Source organism: Varroa jacobsoni, unplaced genomic scaffold, assembly GCF_002532875.2.
Source record: "Varroa jacobsoni isolate VJ856 unplaced genomic scaffold, vjacob_1.0 scaffold_1123, whole genome shotgun sequence".
In the NCBI taxonomy this organism is placed as follows: domain Eukaryota; kingdom Metazoa; phylum Arthropoda; class Arachnida; order Mesostigmata; family Varroidae; genus Varroa; species Varroa jacobsoni.
The window spans coordinates 78,922-97,836 of NW_019214025.1; the positions used below are offsets into that span (position 1 = coordinate 78,922).

General features: G+C 49.7%; 1 protein-coding gene across 11 annotated transcripts in view; it reads right to left on the minus strand.

Annotated features, from left to right (window-relative positions):
• Positions 1-15: 15 nt before the first annotated feature.
• LOC111266869 (uncharacterized) overlaps positions 16-18,915 on the minus strand; it is a 30,158-nt gene continuing 11,258 nt past the window's right edge. For 3 of the 11 annotated variants that reach the window (XM_086971097.1, XM_022844699.2, XM_086971099.1), the window contains exons 2-6: positions 13,750-15,022; positions 3,617-3,938; positions 2,678-3,141; positions 2,072-2,439; positions 16-1,711 (exon numbers count right to left, since the gene is read on the minus strand). In XM_086971097.1, the coding sequence (XP_086827223.1) occupies positions 1,215-1,711; positions 2,072-2,439; positions 2,678-3,141; positions 3,617-3,938; positions 13,750-14,273 (2,175 nt within the window). In that variant the 5' untranslated portion in view covers positions 14,274-15,022 and the 3' untranslated portion in view covers positions 16-1,214. Of the gene's footprint in view, positions 1,712-2,071; positions 2,440-2,677; positions 3,142-3,616; positions 3,939-13,749; positions 15,028-15,326; positions 16,361-18,915 lie in introns of those variants that run through there. The other 8 variants (XM_086971096.1, XM_022844700.2, XM_086971098.1 and 5 more) reach the window with 5 other exon arrangements.

Here is an 18,915-nt window from a genome sequence, read left to right on the forward strand (position 1 = left end):
CGATAAATGAGCAACTTTTTAATTATATTATACTATTCTTGTTTGTGTTTATTATTAGTGTTATAATACATGTACCAGCTCACTTTGTTGACGACCTTCCATTGAGTATGATCCTTATTTACAGCATCATTTATAACGCGACAATGATATTCACTCGTAAGTGTATAGATATATATATATATATGTATATATATATATATATTTGAGGTGTTGTGGATCATTGCTTTTTTGATATATGGTCAGTCATCACTCTTTGGAGTATTCGACATCCTTTGGCAGGTTTACTTAAAGCATGACAACGCCAGGCAGAGAATACATATGTGGGTGCACTGACTCCGCAAACCCAGTGGATTTGGGTGTTTGGCAAGAGGATCATCGTCACAGAACTACCTATTTGACTGCAACAAAACTGAACGGCAAAAGTGAGTGAGATTCGCTTCGTACTTGTGTAATTTTATGTAATAATGGCATACGACAGCCATTGACCACATAAATAAGAAAATCAATAAATAAGCGGAAAAGTTCTGCCCGTGCAAGAATCAAGGCAAGCTGTTTACTTAAAACAATAACAAATAATGAAGCTTAACGATCAAGATATAAACTTATACAATTCAATTAAAAAATTATATATATATATATCAGCAATAGGGAGATCATAACACAGAGTACAGGGACTGAAGCAATAGAGTGTTCGATAATGATAATATTCATAATGTAATTATCAAAATACGCGTGTACACGGTTCGTTCATAAAATATATGATTTTTTTTTTTTTTCCCTTAATCCTTTTGTTCGCGTGTTATAATGTAGCTAATTAGTGTACTATTTTTCAATTACGTAATGGTCATTAAAATACGCCGTAACGTTTGCTGTGATGAGAGGAGTGATTATTCGTGAAGATCCTTTCATAGTTTTCTACGACAAAGTTGTCTAGGTACATTTCACCGTCGTCACATTGCGATACATAAGTTGCCAACAAGTCTCTCGTTTTGCCAGAAACTCCATTGCACCTCTCCGAGCCTGGATCGATTTAATCTAATTCCCATCCGTCCTTTTCTTGTCCAATTATCTTCTCTCATCGAGCTCACACCATCGTCATTATTACAGATTACACTGCGACTATATTTCCACCTGTTTGTTAGTCATTAAGACATCCGTATTGGCGCCCTACCATCATAATGCGCACTCGGAGAGAATCGAATCTTCTCAGCCCTTCACGATTCGATGACATCTGCTAGAGCGATATGTTGGTTCTGCTCGACCAGTTTCAAAGCAGCTGCATGTTTAAGCTCCTTGAGAAGTCCATTTGTAAGCACGACCCCGTTAGCCTCCGTCGGCACCACCTGAGCCACTTGCGCAGCGGCGGCGGCGGCGGCGGCGGCGGCGGCGGCGGCGGCGGCAACCTTTTTAGCCTTATGGCTACGCGATTTTGGTTTAAACTGGTGACCCTTGGTTCGTTTGGTGTGCTTCACCATCAGCTCATGAATTTCGAGTTCGATACGATCAAGGTCGTCTGGCTCAACCATGGCTAGGTACGCTTTGATCCACGTTGTGAATGTGTCGATACGTTTCTCGATCGACGCAGCTCTCTTTTCCTTTGGCGTGGCAAGTACCTCTTGACCAGTCGCGGCTTTGGCAGCTTGTAACATCTGTAGAAGACTCTGACCACCGGATGGAATCAGGATCGTGCTGCCGTTCCCAGTGGCACCTCCTGAGCGAAACAGACGGACGCAGTAAGATTACTGTTCTGCCGCAAAAAGATTAAGCCGCAGAGTAGCTGTGCATATCGAGAGATGTTATCATGTACAAATAACCGCACAATATATATAGCATCTAAACATAGGTCCAGACCTTACAGCTGGGTCCCACACAAGACACATGTCTACGTTCGTGTATGATGATACGTGGAAGGTTGCAGGCCTGATTCACAAACAACGTTTTACTACCCAATGCTTCCTTAAACAAACGTGAGATGGGACGTTCGAATGAGACGTTTCTAACTTTCGATGGCCCGGGAATTTGCTATGTACGAGGTGAACGACGAAATTATATCGATCCCGAGCGTACTTACCGAGTGCAATAGTTGCGTTTTGTGTTGTGCCATTGGGCGAAACAGTGATGATCTTGATGGGTGCTGCCGACTGGCTTCCGTCCCCGCCACCCGTTCCATTGTGAAAAGCTGCCGGAAGGCTCTGCAAGGTAAGAGCGGCTGCCGTTTGACTTGCCTGGGCGGCTTGCACGAGACTTGCCGCCGAAGGGGCTCCATTGGCTACAGTTGTCTTGGGGGCGGTATCTACACATGAAGACAGCGAAGTCGAGATCACTTTGACAGTGGGACAGCCACTAGCATTTGTCGTTGTTGATACGGTAACAGATTTCACCTCTTCGCCTTCGTCTATCTCAACCTGGGGTAATAGCGAACCGCAGTCCTGCGAACACCTTACGTCACGAAATAATGAAAACAACACAGCAAATAGTTTGAAGAACATTATTAGAACAAGCATATTGCGATAAACAGCCGTACGCACAACTCGTACCGACTCGACCTCGTAGTATGGCGTAGTCCGCCTTCGCACGCTACACGCTATATGGACGTGTCTAGAGCAGAGACCCCTATGAGGATTTTACCTATTTCTTGAAGCAGGCATTATTATATGGTAGCATTCGTCGTACTCACTCATCGCTGTCCATAGGCTCAGCCTTCATTGAGCTGTCATGATGGTTGCTGCAGCTCGTTCCGCTGCTGTTCGTTGTTGCTCCAGCAGATTTCGATGCGGCGGCAACAGCCGCTGCGGCAGCGGCGGCGGCCGCCGCTGCTGCTGCCGCAGCTGCCCCGTTGATCGTATTGGCAATATATTGTAACGACTCCTGATGAATCCACGAGTTGTCCCCCTCATGGAACTTCTTGACGAGCGAATTGATCTTGTTTTGAATTTCCGACCAGGTATACCGTTCCTGGAAATTGGTATGAATTTGAATAATGGCCATATCTCTTGAGGCATCATTATTAAAGTTCAGGTCGGATTTGTTCCACAGTAGAGGACAATCGCGCATATAATGAATTAGCTCGCGTTCATCCTGTAGCGGCCAAGCCCGTTGCGGTCCAATATCTTCTTCCTCTTCATCGTCGCAGTCGAGAGGCTGCGATTGATGGCAACATGCGAGCGCGTCACATAGAATGAAAGCAACGAATCAAGATACGATTAGCTTGATGCCACAGAATTGCTCTTAGGTATTTCGTCACGACGCTTTTTTGTTGACAATCGGAAAAACAATTATCATAAATGCATTAGGTGCTAATACTGGAAGCCCGATAGGCATGCGAGAACTGAATTTGCCCCCATATCTTGTGCCATCCCCAAGTTGGCATCGTTGTATCCTGTATAGGAGAACATGCAAGCGGTACAGATCGAGCTGTGACTTTCGTGCAAAGTCTTCCGGCAAAATGTGTTTCATGATATCAAAAAACAAAGGTAGCAGCAACTGTGCCAAGCCCCTCAAACGCTTGCATAAACAATGGGTGCGGACGCGATAGCTGTTCTTATGTCCTGTGTATGGCAGCCATTGTAAAGGAAACGTTTGTGTAGCATTATCAGCAAATTAGAATCCTACTTACATTGATGGAGAGTGTAAGGTTAGGTAACGCCAGAGGATTTTTGGTTGGCTGCGTGGTACCATTGGAGCCATTTGCAGGCTGTAGCCGCGGCCTATGCGTATGAATCACGTGTTCGAGAAACTTGAGCTGCTGAAAGTACTTCCATTGGCAAGGATCTTCGCCGCTTCCACTGTAACCACCGGCTGCTTCGATGATGGCTATCTTGCGCACCTTTCGCGTAAATGTGTCTCGTAAGCTTTTCCACCGTTGTCTGGCATGTCCAATCTGCATGTTGACCTGTCGTGCAATATGCTCCCAACATTTGTCCTTCTTAGCCGAGTCCCTGGGGCGGGTAAAATGCATAGATGAAATCGATCAATCAGTTCTAGCTTCGCGTTTTGTAAATTCAAGACAGTTATTATGTAAATAGATAACAAATTAATATAGATGCAGGCTCTGCTACTGACATTAGAAACGATGGGGCCTGGCACGGACACCGTCATGGAGTATCCAGTGAAAGACAATAAGGACACTAGAGTACAGTTAAAAATGCGAATTTAAATTTCAAAATGAAGTTTTCTAGCCGCAAAATTTGCGTCTGCAATTGTAGAACATTTTGTAAGATGTGCGCCACGGTCAAAGACGTACTATGACAGCTATAATATAACCTATATAATAGTACGGAAGGCTTTGCCAAAATGTAGCACCGACCCGAAATCCTAACGTAGAAGAAGGATGGCGATTTTATAGAATTTTTTTTAATGCGTAGCAGAACCTGTGTCGATTTTCTGGCGGTGCCTTAAATCCTCCATACGTTAGTCCTTCTTTGTCAAAAATTTATCGAATTCGCAAGCTAATGAGGCCTTCAGCTGTCTTTTCTAGGGCTATCGGCAGAGGAGACCGTCCATTGCAGCAAAAAAGCGAAGTAATAATTTTCTACTGCGTTTTTATAATCTATTTCAAATCACTAACCTTCTAATGTATCTTTATCGTTGGATAAGCCATTTGTTTAAGTTCTGTTACAAGATCGTTATGACCAAGGAGCTAACTGGGCTTGTTGACATGCTGTGCAATGTGTGCATTGTTATAGTACTTCTCATTACGTTAACATTCATAAGCATCACAAATAAAAATTTTATGAAAACTCTCCATCTCAATCTCTACCATATAATTAATTGGCTAGTCGTTTAGTTGTGACGCGACCATACGATGCATGGCTTTCATTTCCCACTGAAGTAAGAGGTATTCAGGTCACCCGTCAATAAGCGTAGCAGTCAGATGTTACGGCTCCAGTTGTAGCAGAAGCAAGGCAACCTACATCGAACAGCGAATCCGTCGGTGAAAGCTGCCAGACGGGCGGGTGGAACGCGACGTTGGCCTTAACGAACTCCACCCGGCAGCGACGCCGCTGTCATCACAGCAGGCACTACAGCAGGCCCACATCTGCCACTAGCCCGAAGCATTCCAGAGCAGGCATGGCTAACGCTTTTTTTCTTGCAACGGGCTGAGCGAACAAGTGTGCAAGGAACTAGCAAACGTTCGACGGAGCCGGTGGTTCAACGTAGGATGCGGAAAGCACAGCCACTGCCGCCGCTCGTTAACCCGATCCGACGTCGTCATGGCAACCAAGCTCGCTTGCCTTGTCTGCCAGCTAGGTAGCAAGGTAGCAACCAGGCTGCTAGACGCCCTCACCGTAACGAGGTTGCAAGGAAAGGGAAAACCTTCTTCTTAGTGGGTTTTTCTTCAAGACCAATATGCGGGCAGGACTCGTCGTCCTTGTGGTGGTGGCAGTACAGGCAGCAAGCGACCGGAGGCTATACGCGTGGGGGGCCACGGCATGGGTATATGATTTTCGGGGTTGTGGCATAGGAGTGTAACTACTATTACTGCTGCTACTGCTGCCCGAGTTAGAAATGTTAGACGGGGCTCACAGCTCTTGCTACTGCCGCTGCTGTTACCAGCGGTACTGGTGGAGGAGTCGCTCACGAGGAAGCTACATAGCAGCCTACATAACAGTCTCGAGACGCACCACAGCTCAGACTAGCGCTCCAGCTACAGAGTGTCCCTCGGGAGACGCAGAGTCGAAAGAAAGATCGAGCTCGACTAGACTCCCCACCACGAATCGCGGTGCCTCTAGCCCTCAGCTCGTGGCCCGCCTGCTGCAGGGGACACGCGCACAGCTCAGATCTTTCAGCTGAGAGGAGGTCTCAGGCCTGGCTCACGCCAACGGCACTACGCAAGTTCACCTTGAGTGAACGACGACATATTGAGCCCAATTTCCAACTACGACGACCTGCCTGCTGTTCTGCTCATATGAGCTAGTGGCCGCAAGCAGTAGCTCGTGTTATACGCGCGGTGGCCAGTGAGCTGCCGAACTAAGTTACACAAAGTATAGAGTAGGCAAAATATTTGCTTCTATGTACTATGTTGAACCTTTGTCATTGCATCAGGGTACCTTAGAGAGAAAAAGGAAACCAGCTTTTTTCTTTGAATTTCAGATAGAACAAAAGTAGCCAATTTACGTATCGTTATCCAATAGAAATAACTTACGTTTTCGAGGCTTACTGGAAGTTCGAACCTATATAGTTCGAGGATAGAAAAGATATTGTTGACAAATTCTTGCCATAAGCCATAAGCTACCATAACATTAATAAATAAGCACACTAACGTATTCGAAACCTAGACATCGTCTTGATGGCAATGTTACCTCGACATCAGAAAGAAAGCTAGTCGGTAACTGCAGCTGTCCTGCAGCGATCATTACTATAACCATGGTTTTTCGTATGGCAGCTGATTTATACGAGGCTGTGTAAATATGCGTTTATTGACCAGCTTGGTAACTAGACAGACGACAAACAGACAGACAAACTATGCTAGCCAAGCTTGGTATGTTTAAAGTGTACAGATCGTAGACCGCTGCTGGTGGCAGCGATAGGTCGGGCTAACTGAGAAACCTATGTAGGCCGAGACTTGGGCATCTGGGCAACCGGAGCCAACGATGGTCGAACCGAGAAGGACAGAGGCCTAGAAAGAGCCAGAGGCCGCGTGAAGAGTCGATGTCGCACATTCGTTGGGTCGGAACAGGCTTCTACTCCTGTTATCCTCGGGGCGTAGCTTCAACCCCCAGCTCAGCTTCAGTCCCAGCCGTCTCCATCTCTGCTGCTGCTGCCGCTACTACTATTATTACCACCACGACAAGCCGTATCCCCTGGGCAGGCACGCATACACATACAGACATCTAGTGACTCACAGAGGCACTTGCACACACGCACACGGCTGGAGCTATTCGCCACCTCTGCTATCCTGTCTCGATTCCCTCAGCCACCCCAGCCCTGAACAAACGAACATCACCCCCTTGGCCGTATGGCCACTCGAGCCACCTGGCGGCCCTAGCCTAAGCGCCTGGCCGTGTGCCGTGTTCGCTGCCTTCCCCTATGTGTGTCTGTCCTTTCGTGTCTGTATTGAAGGAGTGCCGCGGCAGGCGCTTGCTTCCCGGACACCATAGCCATGTTCTGTCCGGTGCCTCCTTTCGCCCAACCTGCTCGACGACCAACGGCCCTTGCGACGCTGATGCACCTACATCCTAATAGCAGGTGCAAGTTGGGACAGCGTAGATAGGAAATTGCCACTAGGAACCCAGACTACCACCCACATATACTCAAGTGAACGTAACCGACGTTCACTGTCAGCCTGCTTACCCTGGTTGTCTACTTCCCTGCCAGCAAACTTGCTTGCAAAGGAGCTGGAGTGCCAGCTTACGCGCGTGCCTGCCAGTTAGCTTGTTAAACAAACGAATCGCTACTAATAGGGCATCCTACCACTGAAAGTGAACGCGCTTGCCAGAGCGTTGTTCAGATACTCAGCGCCCTCCCGTTGCCACAATGACTGGCCACCATCTTCCGCTTTAGCTTAAGGACATGCCATCACATGACGCTACGATTCGTTTAGTGAAACCTATCTACGAAAGTTTTTACTTATAAGTAATGGAAGCAAAAATACATTAGAACGCTTATCAGATGATTAGTTTAGTTGCTTCAGAAAGGCTTTACTACTGGGGCGCTACAAGAGTTTTCCTTTGTGAAAACACAATCGTCACAGAATCCATCATTATTACTATAGAGAAAATCTGCTTTTCCTGACTATTTTTCGACGCAGTTCTTCTCGCTCACGTTCTCCCCCGAAACGCTCTGTGACATCAATTAGGGGTTCAGGGTGTTATCGGCTATCGTTTACCATGAAACGACGAGTCAACCCGCCCTGAATCCAGTCCTCTTCTAACCTTCAGTCCAAAGCTTCCGAGAAAAGTAGGTTGCCTTCGCCGACCTCGATCATCGTCCGAGGTAGGTAGCCTGCAGGTGCAGACAACCCTACAGGATTTGAATTAAACTTGGTGATTTTCTATTGTGTAACCTGAACGTTATGGTTTTCTCGGATGAGCCGTGCTCTACACCGTTGGTTAACTGACTCGAGGTAACCCAGTGTGTATATAATATAAATTTATAACAAGTAAATACTTCTCCAGCGGTTTGCCTTTGTGTCACTCAATCTAACCTGCACGACAATAGCGCCATTTACGTCTGCTCCCTATGTTGTCGTGAGGTTCCTTTACCTCGCGTATTGTATTCCACCAATTTTCTTCGGCAAAAAAAAGTAGAGCCAACGGTAAAACAAAAAACAGAAAAGTGTCAACATCTAGGCACCTACGTCAGCTTGGCTGCCACACAGAACTCGCCAGAGAAGCTTCTCCCTTTTTTCCTATCTAGGAGACGGTCGAAGCACACACATAGATGGCAGCCGGCGGGGCAGTGTCGGCGCAACGTCGAGGGGGCTCTAGAAGTCGTGGGTGGGTTATAGCAATGGTGACTCGTCGCTTGGATAGGGGATTGGATAGGGAGACGATGGCGAGGCAAGGGGGGGGGGGGATATCAGTAGAAGGAGTCTGTTGGGGGTCGTGCGATTCCACTACGACCATCACCAGACTCTTCTCGGCTGGTTGTAGCTCGAGAATCCCACGCTCGTTTCTCGCTCCCATGCAGCAGCAGCAGCCGCTCCAGGAGTTAGCCAGGCAGGCAGGCAGGCGGGCGGGCAGGCTGCTGTCCAGGGACTGCGGAACCCCAGCAGTCCTGCTCGTTTCCTCGACGGTCGCTAGTTGTTGGCTGCTCGGCCAGCAGCGAGCTGGCCGTTAAACGAAGGACCGGCCGCCCTGTCAGCGGAACGACCAAACGATTGCCTGACCAAGCGAGCTTACAGGCAGGCAGACTGGCTGAAAGGAAGGCAAGTAGGCAGATACCGCGCAGCAGTCAGAGAGCCCGGCCGCCGGTTGTAGAGGTGGTGATGTCCGTTCGCTCCGATGTAGTCCGACTGTACTGCCCGGGCTGTGCTGCGAAGCCGCAGCCAACAGGCGCACAAGCGAGCGCGCAAGCGAACAAATGCCAGTCGCTCAGACGCACAGTCCTGCTGCTGCTACTGCTGCTGCTGCTGCTGCTGCTGCTGCCGCCCCTTCGAGTATGCCTGCTGACTCGCTGGCCGCGCAGGCGCATGCAGCAAGCCAGCGGTAGCAGCAGCAATAGGGCTACTGAACCTGACTCACCCAGGCCAGCCGCTGACGCTGCTCATCCCCGTTCTTTGGCATGCCACGACCACGACGACCACCTCACGGCTGCCACGACCATCGCCACCACCCACGCCCCGAACAGAGCCGCGCCCGACAGGCGCTTGGCTGGCTCTACGACCGACGGCATTAATGCCGCTGGCGATGATTCGGTCGCCGCAAAGTTCCGCGTTGTCTCATTCGATGCAGCGGTCGGATTGGTGGCAGTAGCGCCGATGGCAGCAGCGGCCGCGACTGCAGCGCCCGTTAGCCACCGACAGCCGACAACGATAGCCAACAACGGATGGAGAGACGCAGAGAACACTGCAACGTTAGGCAGAATGATGTTGATATTGGGTCGAGTCGAGCTGAATCGACGACTTTGTTGCCCATTCGCTGTTCGCTCGCTTGCTCATTCGTCCGCTATGGGTTTGCCGCCCGCTCGTTTGGTCACACCCCCTCTGATCCCGTACAACCGCGTTCAGTAGCTACCTATCCAGCTGCTGTTGACCGCCAACAGTGGCAATGGGTGCGTCACCCACCTGCTAACTAACCAGACTATTTACCTATTAACCTGCTACTATCCTACCTCTACTAGCTGCGTAGCTTATGAGGCCTTGTCGCGCAGATACAGACTCGCTACATCGTTGACGGCCATACAATGCACCATCGATAGCTCCCTAACCAGCCGTACGCCCACCCCAGTCTCAGAGGAGGTATTCAACTCGGCGATATCATGGTCAGTGTTATCGCCGTTCCGCCGACGTACGGTCGCCTGCTTGACATTCGGGTTGGTGATTGCCATTGAGCAATGCCAACGGCAGTAACAGTCCCATGGCATAGGAAACGCGTCTAGTTGGCGTTTTTCTATATCTGTTCTATTTTGGCAGTAGACGCCATGGTAAATTCGTAGTGATCAATAGAGTCGCTTGGTCTAATACCAATTTACCATGACGACCACATAGAAACGTCGACGACGACGACGACGACGACGACGACGACAACAACAGCAACAATAACAACAATGGTTGCAAGTCTGCGCTGACTTCTAATCGATCCGCTTAAGCGACGTAAGCAAGCGGGGATTAAGGTACGGGGATTTTGCGGTCAGAGGTCGAACGCAACGTCGAAAGCAGTCGTGTTACACAGACAAACACGGAAAACGAATCAAATTCAGCATGAAGGCGAGGGAGGAAGAGAATTAAAGTGGCAGGGGATTGGTGACAAAACAGTTGCTACAAAGCAACAGGATTGCCACTGCTTTCTACTGCAGCTGTTGCTTCAACAATGGGTTGCCAAACGCTACTGGCCACAATAAGTCACCAGCGACCGATTAAGTTGTTGTCGCAAGAATATCGTTGGGTTGCTTTTACGTTCAGTGTCTTCGTCACTGCTGTTGCCGTGATCAGCGTTGCCACAGCTGCCCTTCTGTTAAAGGGATGTCGGCAACCGTAACAATGTTCTGCATGTTGCCCACCTGCACCGGCCACAACCGCTACCACGGGGTGACGACGAGGAGACATAATAATTTCTATTGCTCAACTTCTCATGCGGCGAGGCACTGAGGTCACCTTTGCGACAGGCGATTCTAGCCATCCGGTGCCATCCAGACCGCGTGCGTCGACATGCTGTCATGGAACGGCGCTATCAGCACTACTGTTTGTTAGCTTGTTAATACGTTCTCGGAATTTCTAGCGATTGCTAACTGCTAAGTTACCGATGCTAGGGTTATCGCAATCGATGAGTATAAAAAGAGACTGCTGAAACGCCGTTAACGACCGAAACAGAAGGGGTTATTAGTAAAAGGATCGGCAACGAGCGCTGGGGGTATGTCGAAATACCTGGCAGTGGTTTCGGACTTGAAACAAGAGGAATTTAGTGGTGGTGACGTGAAAATACTGCCTAATCGAAAGGTCAGACAGGAATTACAACTAAACAACTTATGTTATAACAATAATGGTTAGGTCGGCTCGCGCGAATCGCTCATGCGGATAGCTTTGCAATATGCTAAATACTAAGCTTCCCAGGCCTGCACGAGCATGTGTTTGCATGTAGTCGACATCCTCATGCATAATACACATATTCCTTATCATAATTTACTTTTACCACAATCAGATAGATGCCGTTACTGCTAGAAACTGCTCGTTTCCCTACGTCCGATCGCCTTTAATTATCTACGCGACCGATGACATTGGTCGACCGTTGCCTGTCCCTAGTTCTTTGTAGCCTCCACACCCGTACTAGCGGGCGGTACATTTATCCTGCACGAAGCTATAGGCCACACTAAAACTGCTCAATTGTAAGCTGACGGGTCATTTTCACGAGCCAAGCGGCACATACGGTTGTATCGTTGCTGGTTGTCAAGATCCAGTACTTCCCCTGATGGCGGTCGTTCGACGCTAGCTACGCACGTCCGTACCATAGTTACTGCTGCTGCTACTACTTCTACCAAAATAAATATTGCTATTACTATGTAGCTTCCTCTCACGTCCAGAGGGAGTCAATCTCTAAGTCGCGGGCCGGCGACGCGCCGGACCTGCCGCTCTTGAGCAAGCGTTCTTGACGCTTTACTCTGCGGCTCCTCGCCAGCTTGTTTCCTCAGGCTGCTACAAGCGGGCGATACCCAGCAACTAGCGAGCAGTAATGACGACTTGCCGTCTGATCGGTCAACTGCTCGAGTACTTGTCTACTCCACTATGGTTTGCTGTGATCGTCATCACATCGGTGGCGGTGATCAACGGAGTTTCGCGATTGGCTTCGCCATCACTGGCAGGTCTCGCGCAGCACCGAGCTAGCGAGAAACCGAGCGCCTGGCTGGCAGGCGCCCCGACGGCCAGACGCGTAAACAGACGCGTTCCTGTTGCTGGTGGCTCGGCTATTGGCTATCGCTTTGAATGCCGTCGCTGCCAGTGGTGCTGGCGTAGTCGATAGTAATGGCAATAATGATACAGTCATACAACGGCTGGTGATCTATCAAACGCCGCAATGAACGCCGTCATCAGCCGACGGCAGCAGTACGTCGCTAGTGTTCCAGTGACGTGCTGCTGCAACGGCCTGCGCCTGCTGATGGGTCTACGGGTGGGATGAAATGCTACTGGCATTACTACTTTTTCCGTTGACAACGATGACGATAACGGTAGCGTCAGCGATGTGCAGGCGGCGGCGGCGGCGGCAATAGCAACTGCGGTAATAGCAGCTGCGGCAGGCTATGACGACGAACTATTGCAGCATGTGCCTTGACAAAGTAGTGCAAAGTAAATAGAGAAAAGGGAAAGATTATCGTTGGTTTTGCTTTGGTAAGTAACGAACGAAACGAGGAACCGACGAAAACTTAAAGCTTGTAGTACTCATGATCCTAGTGATCACATCGACTCGAACGCTCGCCATAGCTAGCAGCACGAAACAGCCCGAGGCGGAAAACCCACTATTACATACTGCTCTGTGTTATCAAAGAAAAAGCATTTTAGTCCTAACCGCTCTCGTAGTAGCCTCACGCGTATATACAACCGTGACAATCCAATAGGATAAAACTCACTAGGATTGAAGTTATTCTAGATTGGTTGTGTTAGCGACGCGGAAAGTAACCAAATGGACGCAGCGCAACAACATCTTGCGTTGCTCTTCAATTACCCAACTCTTGCTGCCCTTTGTCTTCGCTTATCTTATCTTTACTCTCGTGCTTCTTTTCCTTAGAAACAAGTTGTGTAAAAATAAAAATTATAAATGCGGCGGCGTATCGGCCGTATTCGTACGTGTGTATGTGTATGTCTATGTATGGGCGATAGCAATTTTGTTGCACGATTTAAAAGCGGAGAGTAATTGGCCATTGCAAAAACGATAACAGCAAATGCTGGCTGAATACTGAATCCTAAAACCTATCAAATATGAAGACCAGGATTGATGGAAGACAGCTAATTAAAGCATCGTTCAAGAGACATAAATAGTATTATCGACTCCGTGAGTGTTCATGCAGGAACCGCTACCTCGAACATCGAGCCATTTAAGCTTCAGAAGTACGCGCAGTTAGACAAGTAATACTGGGTGTCTGCGATCGAATTGGATCCATTGGACAGCAACATTCAGAACTTACGAATAAAAAAAATATAATTAAATTGTAAATAGTTGCAAGAAGAGGATCATGACTGCCGGACAGAACGGAGCAGAGTTTCGTTTAAAATCGGTCACAGAGCGCGACCGTAATTAAGGACATGTTAAAGGAATCGTAGTGATATGCCGATCGCAAGACGGATTTTAAAACTTTTTTCCTTATTTTATAATAATAAAATTGTTGCAAGTCGATCGAAAAGAATGTAAGGTAGAGTAATCAGAAGGATCAGCGTGATAAAGCCAAGAGAAGAAAAAATATTAAAATTAACACAAATAATAACATGACAACCTCTCAACGGTTTTTTCTTGGTGGCGCTCGATAAACTCTAGGCTCGATTCTTCTCATGTCAATTCATGAATAAATACCCGTTTTACTTATATAGGTAGTTTTCTACTGGTTCGAACTAGAAAATGAATCGAAATTAATAAAATGTTAGACAGGATTCGTTGAACTCACCTGTATTGCACGTGTCGGGGGTCCCACAGACAGGGTTCTTTGCGAACCAGCTTAATGAGTTTCATATTCGAGCCGGGTGTGTGGTACACGGGTCCAATTCCTTTTGATTTGTCCTTCCTTGCACCACCCCCACCGTTTCCGCCGGTTGGGGTACCACCAGCACCGCTGGCTCCGGCTGTCGCTGACGCGGGCGCCGCCTCGGGCTCGCTAGCGGCGTCGGCATCAGCCGCCTCCCCTTCGCCGTCAGCATCACCGTCAGCGGCATCTGCCGCGTTCGCTAGGTCGACCTCCCCTTCTGGCGAAACTACCTCCTCCTCGACGATCTCCTCCTTCATCTCTGAGTCGGCCATCTCTCCGCCACTGCTGTGGCCGCTGCTGCCGCCGCTTACGTTGATCGTCGCCGCTGACGCCGCATTGTCGTCGTTCGCACCGGATGACGCCTGATCCACCTCTTCGTTGCAGCCGACGTCGGCGTCGACCACCTCCGTCTCCATCGATTCTGTCGTCAGTAGACTGCGAAGCATCTGCGACGATCCGAAGTTGTCGTTGTAATCAAGCTATGTATTATTGTTATTATATATACGGAGAAGTATGCCTAGCTACGCTGCTTGGAACAAAAACTAAGCTACGGTGACACGTAAACAGACGCCGCGGGAGGACAGAAGCCAGTGGTGTTTCTGGCTAAACGATATGTACTATCGACGCGTGATGAAACATCCGTTCTTTTAAGTCGACATCGACTAACTCAGCAGCGCGCTGGACAGACAGAGACGCCGCAGAAGTGGTAATTCGACCCAACTGCTCTCTATGGATCTTCTATGTCTGTGCGGCGTCGACGTCGTCCACCGGGACCAATGGGGTATCGGTGGACGGAGGAAATCAAATTGGAGCAATGCGATTGCTATTGTAGTTACTGCTGACTATGTATTCAGTACATAATGTACCGAGCAACGGCTATTTCGTTGCTAGTGGGCTTGCACGTCGAACCCAACATGATACATTGCGTTTCGTTGATCGATTTTGCCGGCTCGTATTTCTAGGGAAAACCGTTTTCGGCCACCTACGCACTCAGAGATGTCTACAACAGTAGCACTTTCGTGGTTCTTTTTGTTTTTTTTTTAGCTACTTCGATTCCGTTCTTGAGAGGATGTTGATTTACGCTCCTCTGCTGCTGCTGCTGCCACCTCAGTCGATAGTTCTTCAATTTGCGGCTCGTAGTCACAGACGGTGCCAAGACGAAACGGTGGCTCTCTCTGTATCTTTGCCTCTCTCGCTATACTAACACAAACAACAACAATAATAATAACAACGATCACGTCAGTTACTGATAACAGCACTTATACTAAGGAGATGATAAGAACATGCGCTCAAACGGGCTCGAGGTCTAATACTAGTATAAATGCATGCTCCAAGCTGCTTACCGATTTCACCATTGTGTCCCATGTCTATCAGTTGTAAAGAATAGAGAATTTAGAAATAAATCGGCTACACCGTTAGCAATGCTTGTTACCTAGTGGTCTTGCCTTGCCGGGACTGGCTAGTAGTGTTTCAAACGGCCACGATAACGATATGCTTACATTGTCGCTGTTAACGTTCTAACGCAGCTGCTACTGCAGCTGACTCCGGCTAATTACACTGCGCTGACGGCGTTTCCTATGGCGATTCGCTCGGCGGCTAGTCGTTAGCTAGTTTGCGCCAATGATACAACGGTCGCTACTAACTACTAAGAACGTCTGACGACGAACGCGTTTGGCGATCTCGGTGTTGACGCACAGACGCCCAACGCTCACACCTACACTCACAATGCGCTCCAACACGATACGTATACTGGACAAGCACAGCACAGCAGAGTGGTAAATCTAGTTCGCCGAGTGTCGTCGATTGCGATGAGTCTCGTTCTGGCGTTCCGTTGGATTATTGTATAGACCGAGCGGTTAAACGACCGGCGCCTGCGCCAAACGAGAACGCCGCTCGAGAGCACCAGTGGCTGTGCTTTGGGGCGTGCAATATGGACACGACGACTTTGGACGGCAGTGACTGTAGACGCGCGCGTGAGTTTCTACAGCACGCAACGTCGTAGGTACTTTTCCAGCGGTAGCAGTAGTAGTAGCAGCAGCGAGCCGCCACTTTTGTTGCTGTAGCAGCGTCAATTCGTTCGTCGCTCGCTCGTCGAACTCATCGTCGTGCCGGGGCTGTCAGAGTCGCCAGCGCAGTCAGCCGAGATGCCGCCGCCGCCGCCGCCGCCACCACCGTTGCCGTCGCCGAGCAGCGTATTGCGGTTAGAGTATACAGACAGACAGAGAGACGACGACATGCAACGAGGCTGGTGGCGACTGGCTCATCGTCGTTCGCTGCAGCCAGCCGCTATTATGAGCTGTCGAGAGCGACCGGCTCTCTGGCCGACTGCTTGCTAAGCAAGCAAGCGACCCAGCGGTTTGCTCAACTCTGCTGCCAGCAAGCAGCCAGCGGCTGGTCGTCGTCGTCCGTCGACGCTCGTCTCTCTCGATGGGGCCGACGCGGCGACTCGCTGCGTTGTGCGGCGCTGTCGGTTGCTGCTGCGTTCAGCTGTTCGGCCGCTGCTGTTCGGGGCTGCTCTTCGGCTGCAGCAGTTCGCTGCTCGCTCGCTCGCTGCTGCTTCCAGTGGCAGTGAGTGGCGGCGCTGCGGGTGGCGCGGCAGCAGCGGCGGCGGCCGTGGCGGCGGCGGTGGAGGCGCCGGCGGAGCGCGAGTCCGCGCCGAGGGGCTACTACCGCCTTTCTGCTGTGCAGCTCGGTCGACTCGTCTGCGCTTGCCTCGTCCGGTCGGTCGGTCGGTCGGTCGACTCTGCGTTCCGTTAGGTTGCTGCTGCCGCCTCCGCTATGCTGCTCTCAGCTGCTGTACTCTGCACTCGGCTCCGCTATCGTTCGCTGGCTCGTTCGCTCGTTTACTTGCTTGCCTCACCCCTACGCTTTACGCTAGTGGTTGTGAGTTTCTATGGCCGTCGGAAGCTGAGACCGACTGTACAGCCGCTCTGCTTGCTTGTCTGCCTGCGCCTGGACGTCTTATCCGACAAGTCAGGGCCCCTCGGTTGCCCTCTGCTCCCCACCATCACCCCCCACTCGGCCTGCCGTTTCGCCCAACTTGTTCCCTACCGGACCTCGTCGTCCCCAACCCACGGCTGCTTCTACCAGCCACCATGCCCCCCATCCCTTCCCGTACGATAGAGCTGGGGTCTTCATGACTGACTCCCCTTCTACCAGCACCCTGCTGCCGTCTGCCGCTTGCTGTTGCTGTTGCCGGGACCCCAGCACCAACACCATCGTCACTACCACCACTGCCAGCGTCGTCACCACCGTCATTCCCCCGTGCTCACCCCAGCCACACAACCCTTATGGTTTGGCCCCCCCCCCCCCCTCTGCCAAAGAGCGCCTCCTCTTTTCTCCCTTCTTGCCGACGACGACCCCCGCGCGTCGTCGTCCTCGTCTTTGGGAGACTCTCTGCTTTCTCTTTGCCTGCTGCTGCTTGGTATTACTAGATGGGCGTGGGGCGGACGACGACGATGATGGCAGCAGAGGCAACGGACGCCCGGGGCCGACTTGCAGGCCGAGAGACCGACAGACCGACATTGGCCAGCGACAGCAGTAACAACAACACCAACTGAATCAGCAGCGTAAGCTCAAGCCGATAGACGGACGAACGAGGCAGCACAAGTCGCGTCGCAGCTACCCCAACACAAGAAGCAGCCTCCTCTTTTTTGGAGGCTACACGAAGGACCGACAAAGCTACCCCACCAACATTCGCTGCCAATCGACCAATATTGCTGCTGCCGCCGCTGCCTGTTAGGCTCCACTTCGTTTGCCTGGCAGAGCACAAATGCCAAGCCGAAACCTCACCCGTGCGGTGGCACGACGGATGCACCAACACTTTTGACTACTGCAACTACATTAGGATCTTACGGCTCTCATTGCCAACCCTTCCAGCGTCAACTGCTACATAATCAATGCACGCTTCATCTAGAATCGGTATTGTTCAAGCCGGTCGACCGACGGAACTGAGGAAAATAAAAATATAGGCAACACGATAGGACACTGGGACCAATCACCAATTAACCAGCAGCCAACTAGACCACCTCCGATAGAGAATACACAGAGAAAATGCAGAATACGAGTACGATAGAAGTGTATTGTGTGGCTAAGAAATAACCTGATTAATCAACTTTTCTTCAGAACGAAGTTAATTCCTGCATCTAAATCAATGGCGATTACGTGAGTTTCTATGCCGGACCAGCTGTGATAAGGGCAACTGCATTCTGCGCGTCAACGTGTTTAAGACTTGCTAGAACGCGTATGTTACTTTAGATCACTATTATTATTTACAGATCTTTAGGGCAATCCTGTCTAAGCTCAACGTAGCAATTCAGCAAAATATAACAAAGTTAAGACTCACGTAAATTTGACATAACCGGTTACACCTGCGAAGTTGATGTCGCCCCAGAAAGGTCGTTGGTCTCGTAGTAATTCTATCACAAATGTTGATAAGGTTAATGGATTTTGGATTTGAGGGAAAAAACAACAGTATAAGTTAGTGTGTACAGCATGTCGCTGAAGTAACATGTAATTGCTAAGGCCAAACAGCTAAGCAAGGGAGCTACTCCTTACATTTGCCCTTAAGACGACAGCAAAGTATTGCCTTGACGTATTACCTACAGGTTTAAACAGGTCCACAACGTGTGCAATTCCAAATCCCTAACTGTATTCGAAGCGTTGATATACGACGCAGGAGGGTACACTGGCATTTAGAAAATGTACTCAACGGTCTAAACTCATACGAAGCGTGACCGACGAAGAGCTCCTTGAAAAGCCTATCATGCTGTGCATTATGCCCTCAGCTGTTACTCCTAATGAGCCGCTGATGAATCGTTTAGTCTTTAATAATCGCTCGCCAACAAGGAAGAAAACATTCAAATTCAAGAAAAAAAAAAGCCTAGCAGCCGAGTTACAATGAGAAGCGAGAGGTAAAACGAACCCCAAAAAGAGGCCGTAGGCCGAGGAAAATACAGCCTTTGCAGCGGCAGGAAGGCGACCATCAGCAGTGGTCTAAACGATGCAACTAACTAAGCAATACGACGAGATAAGCGGGCCTCACATACCTCGTATCGAACCTTGACTAACGGGTCGAACCGTTTATTG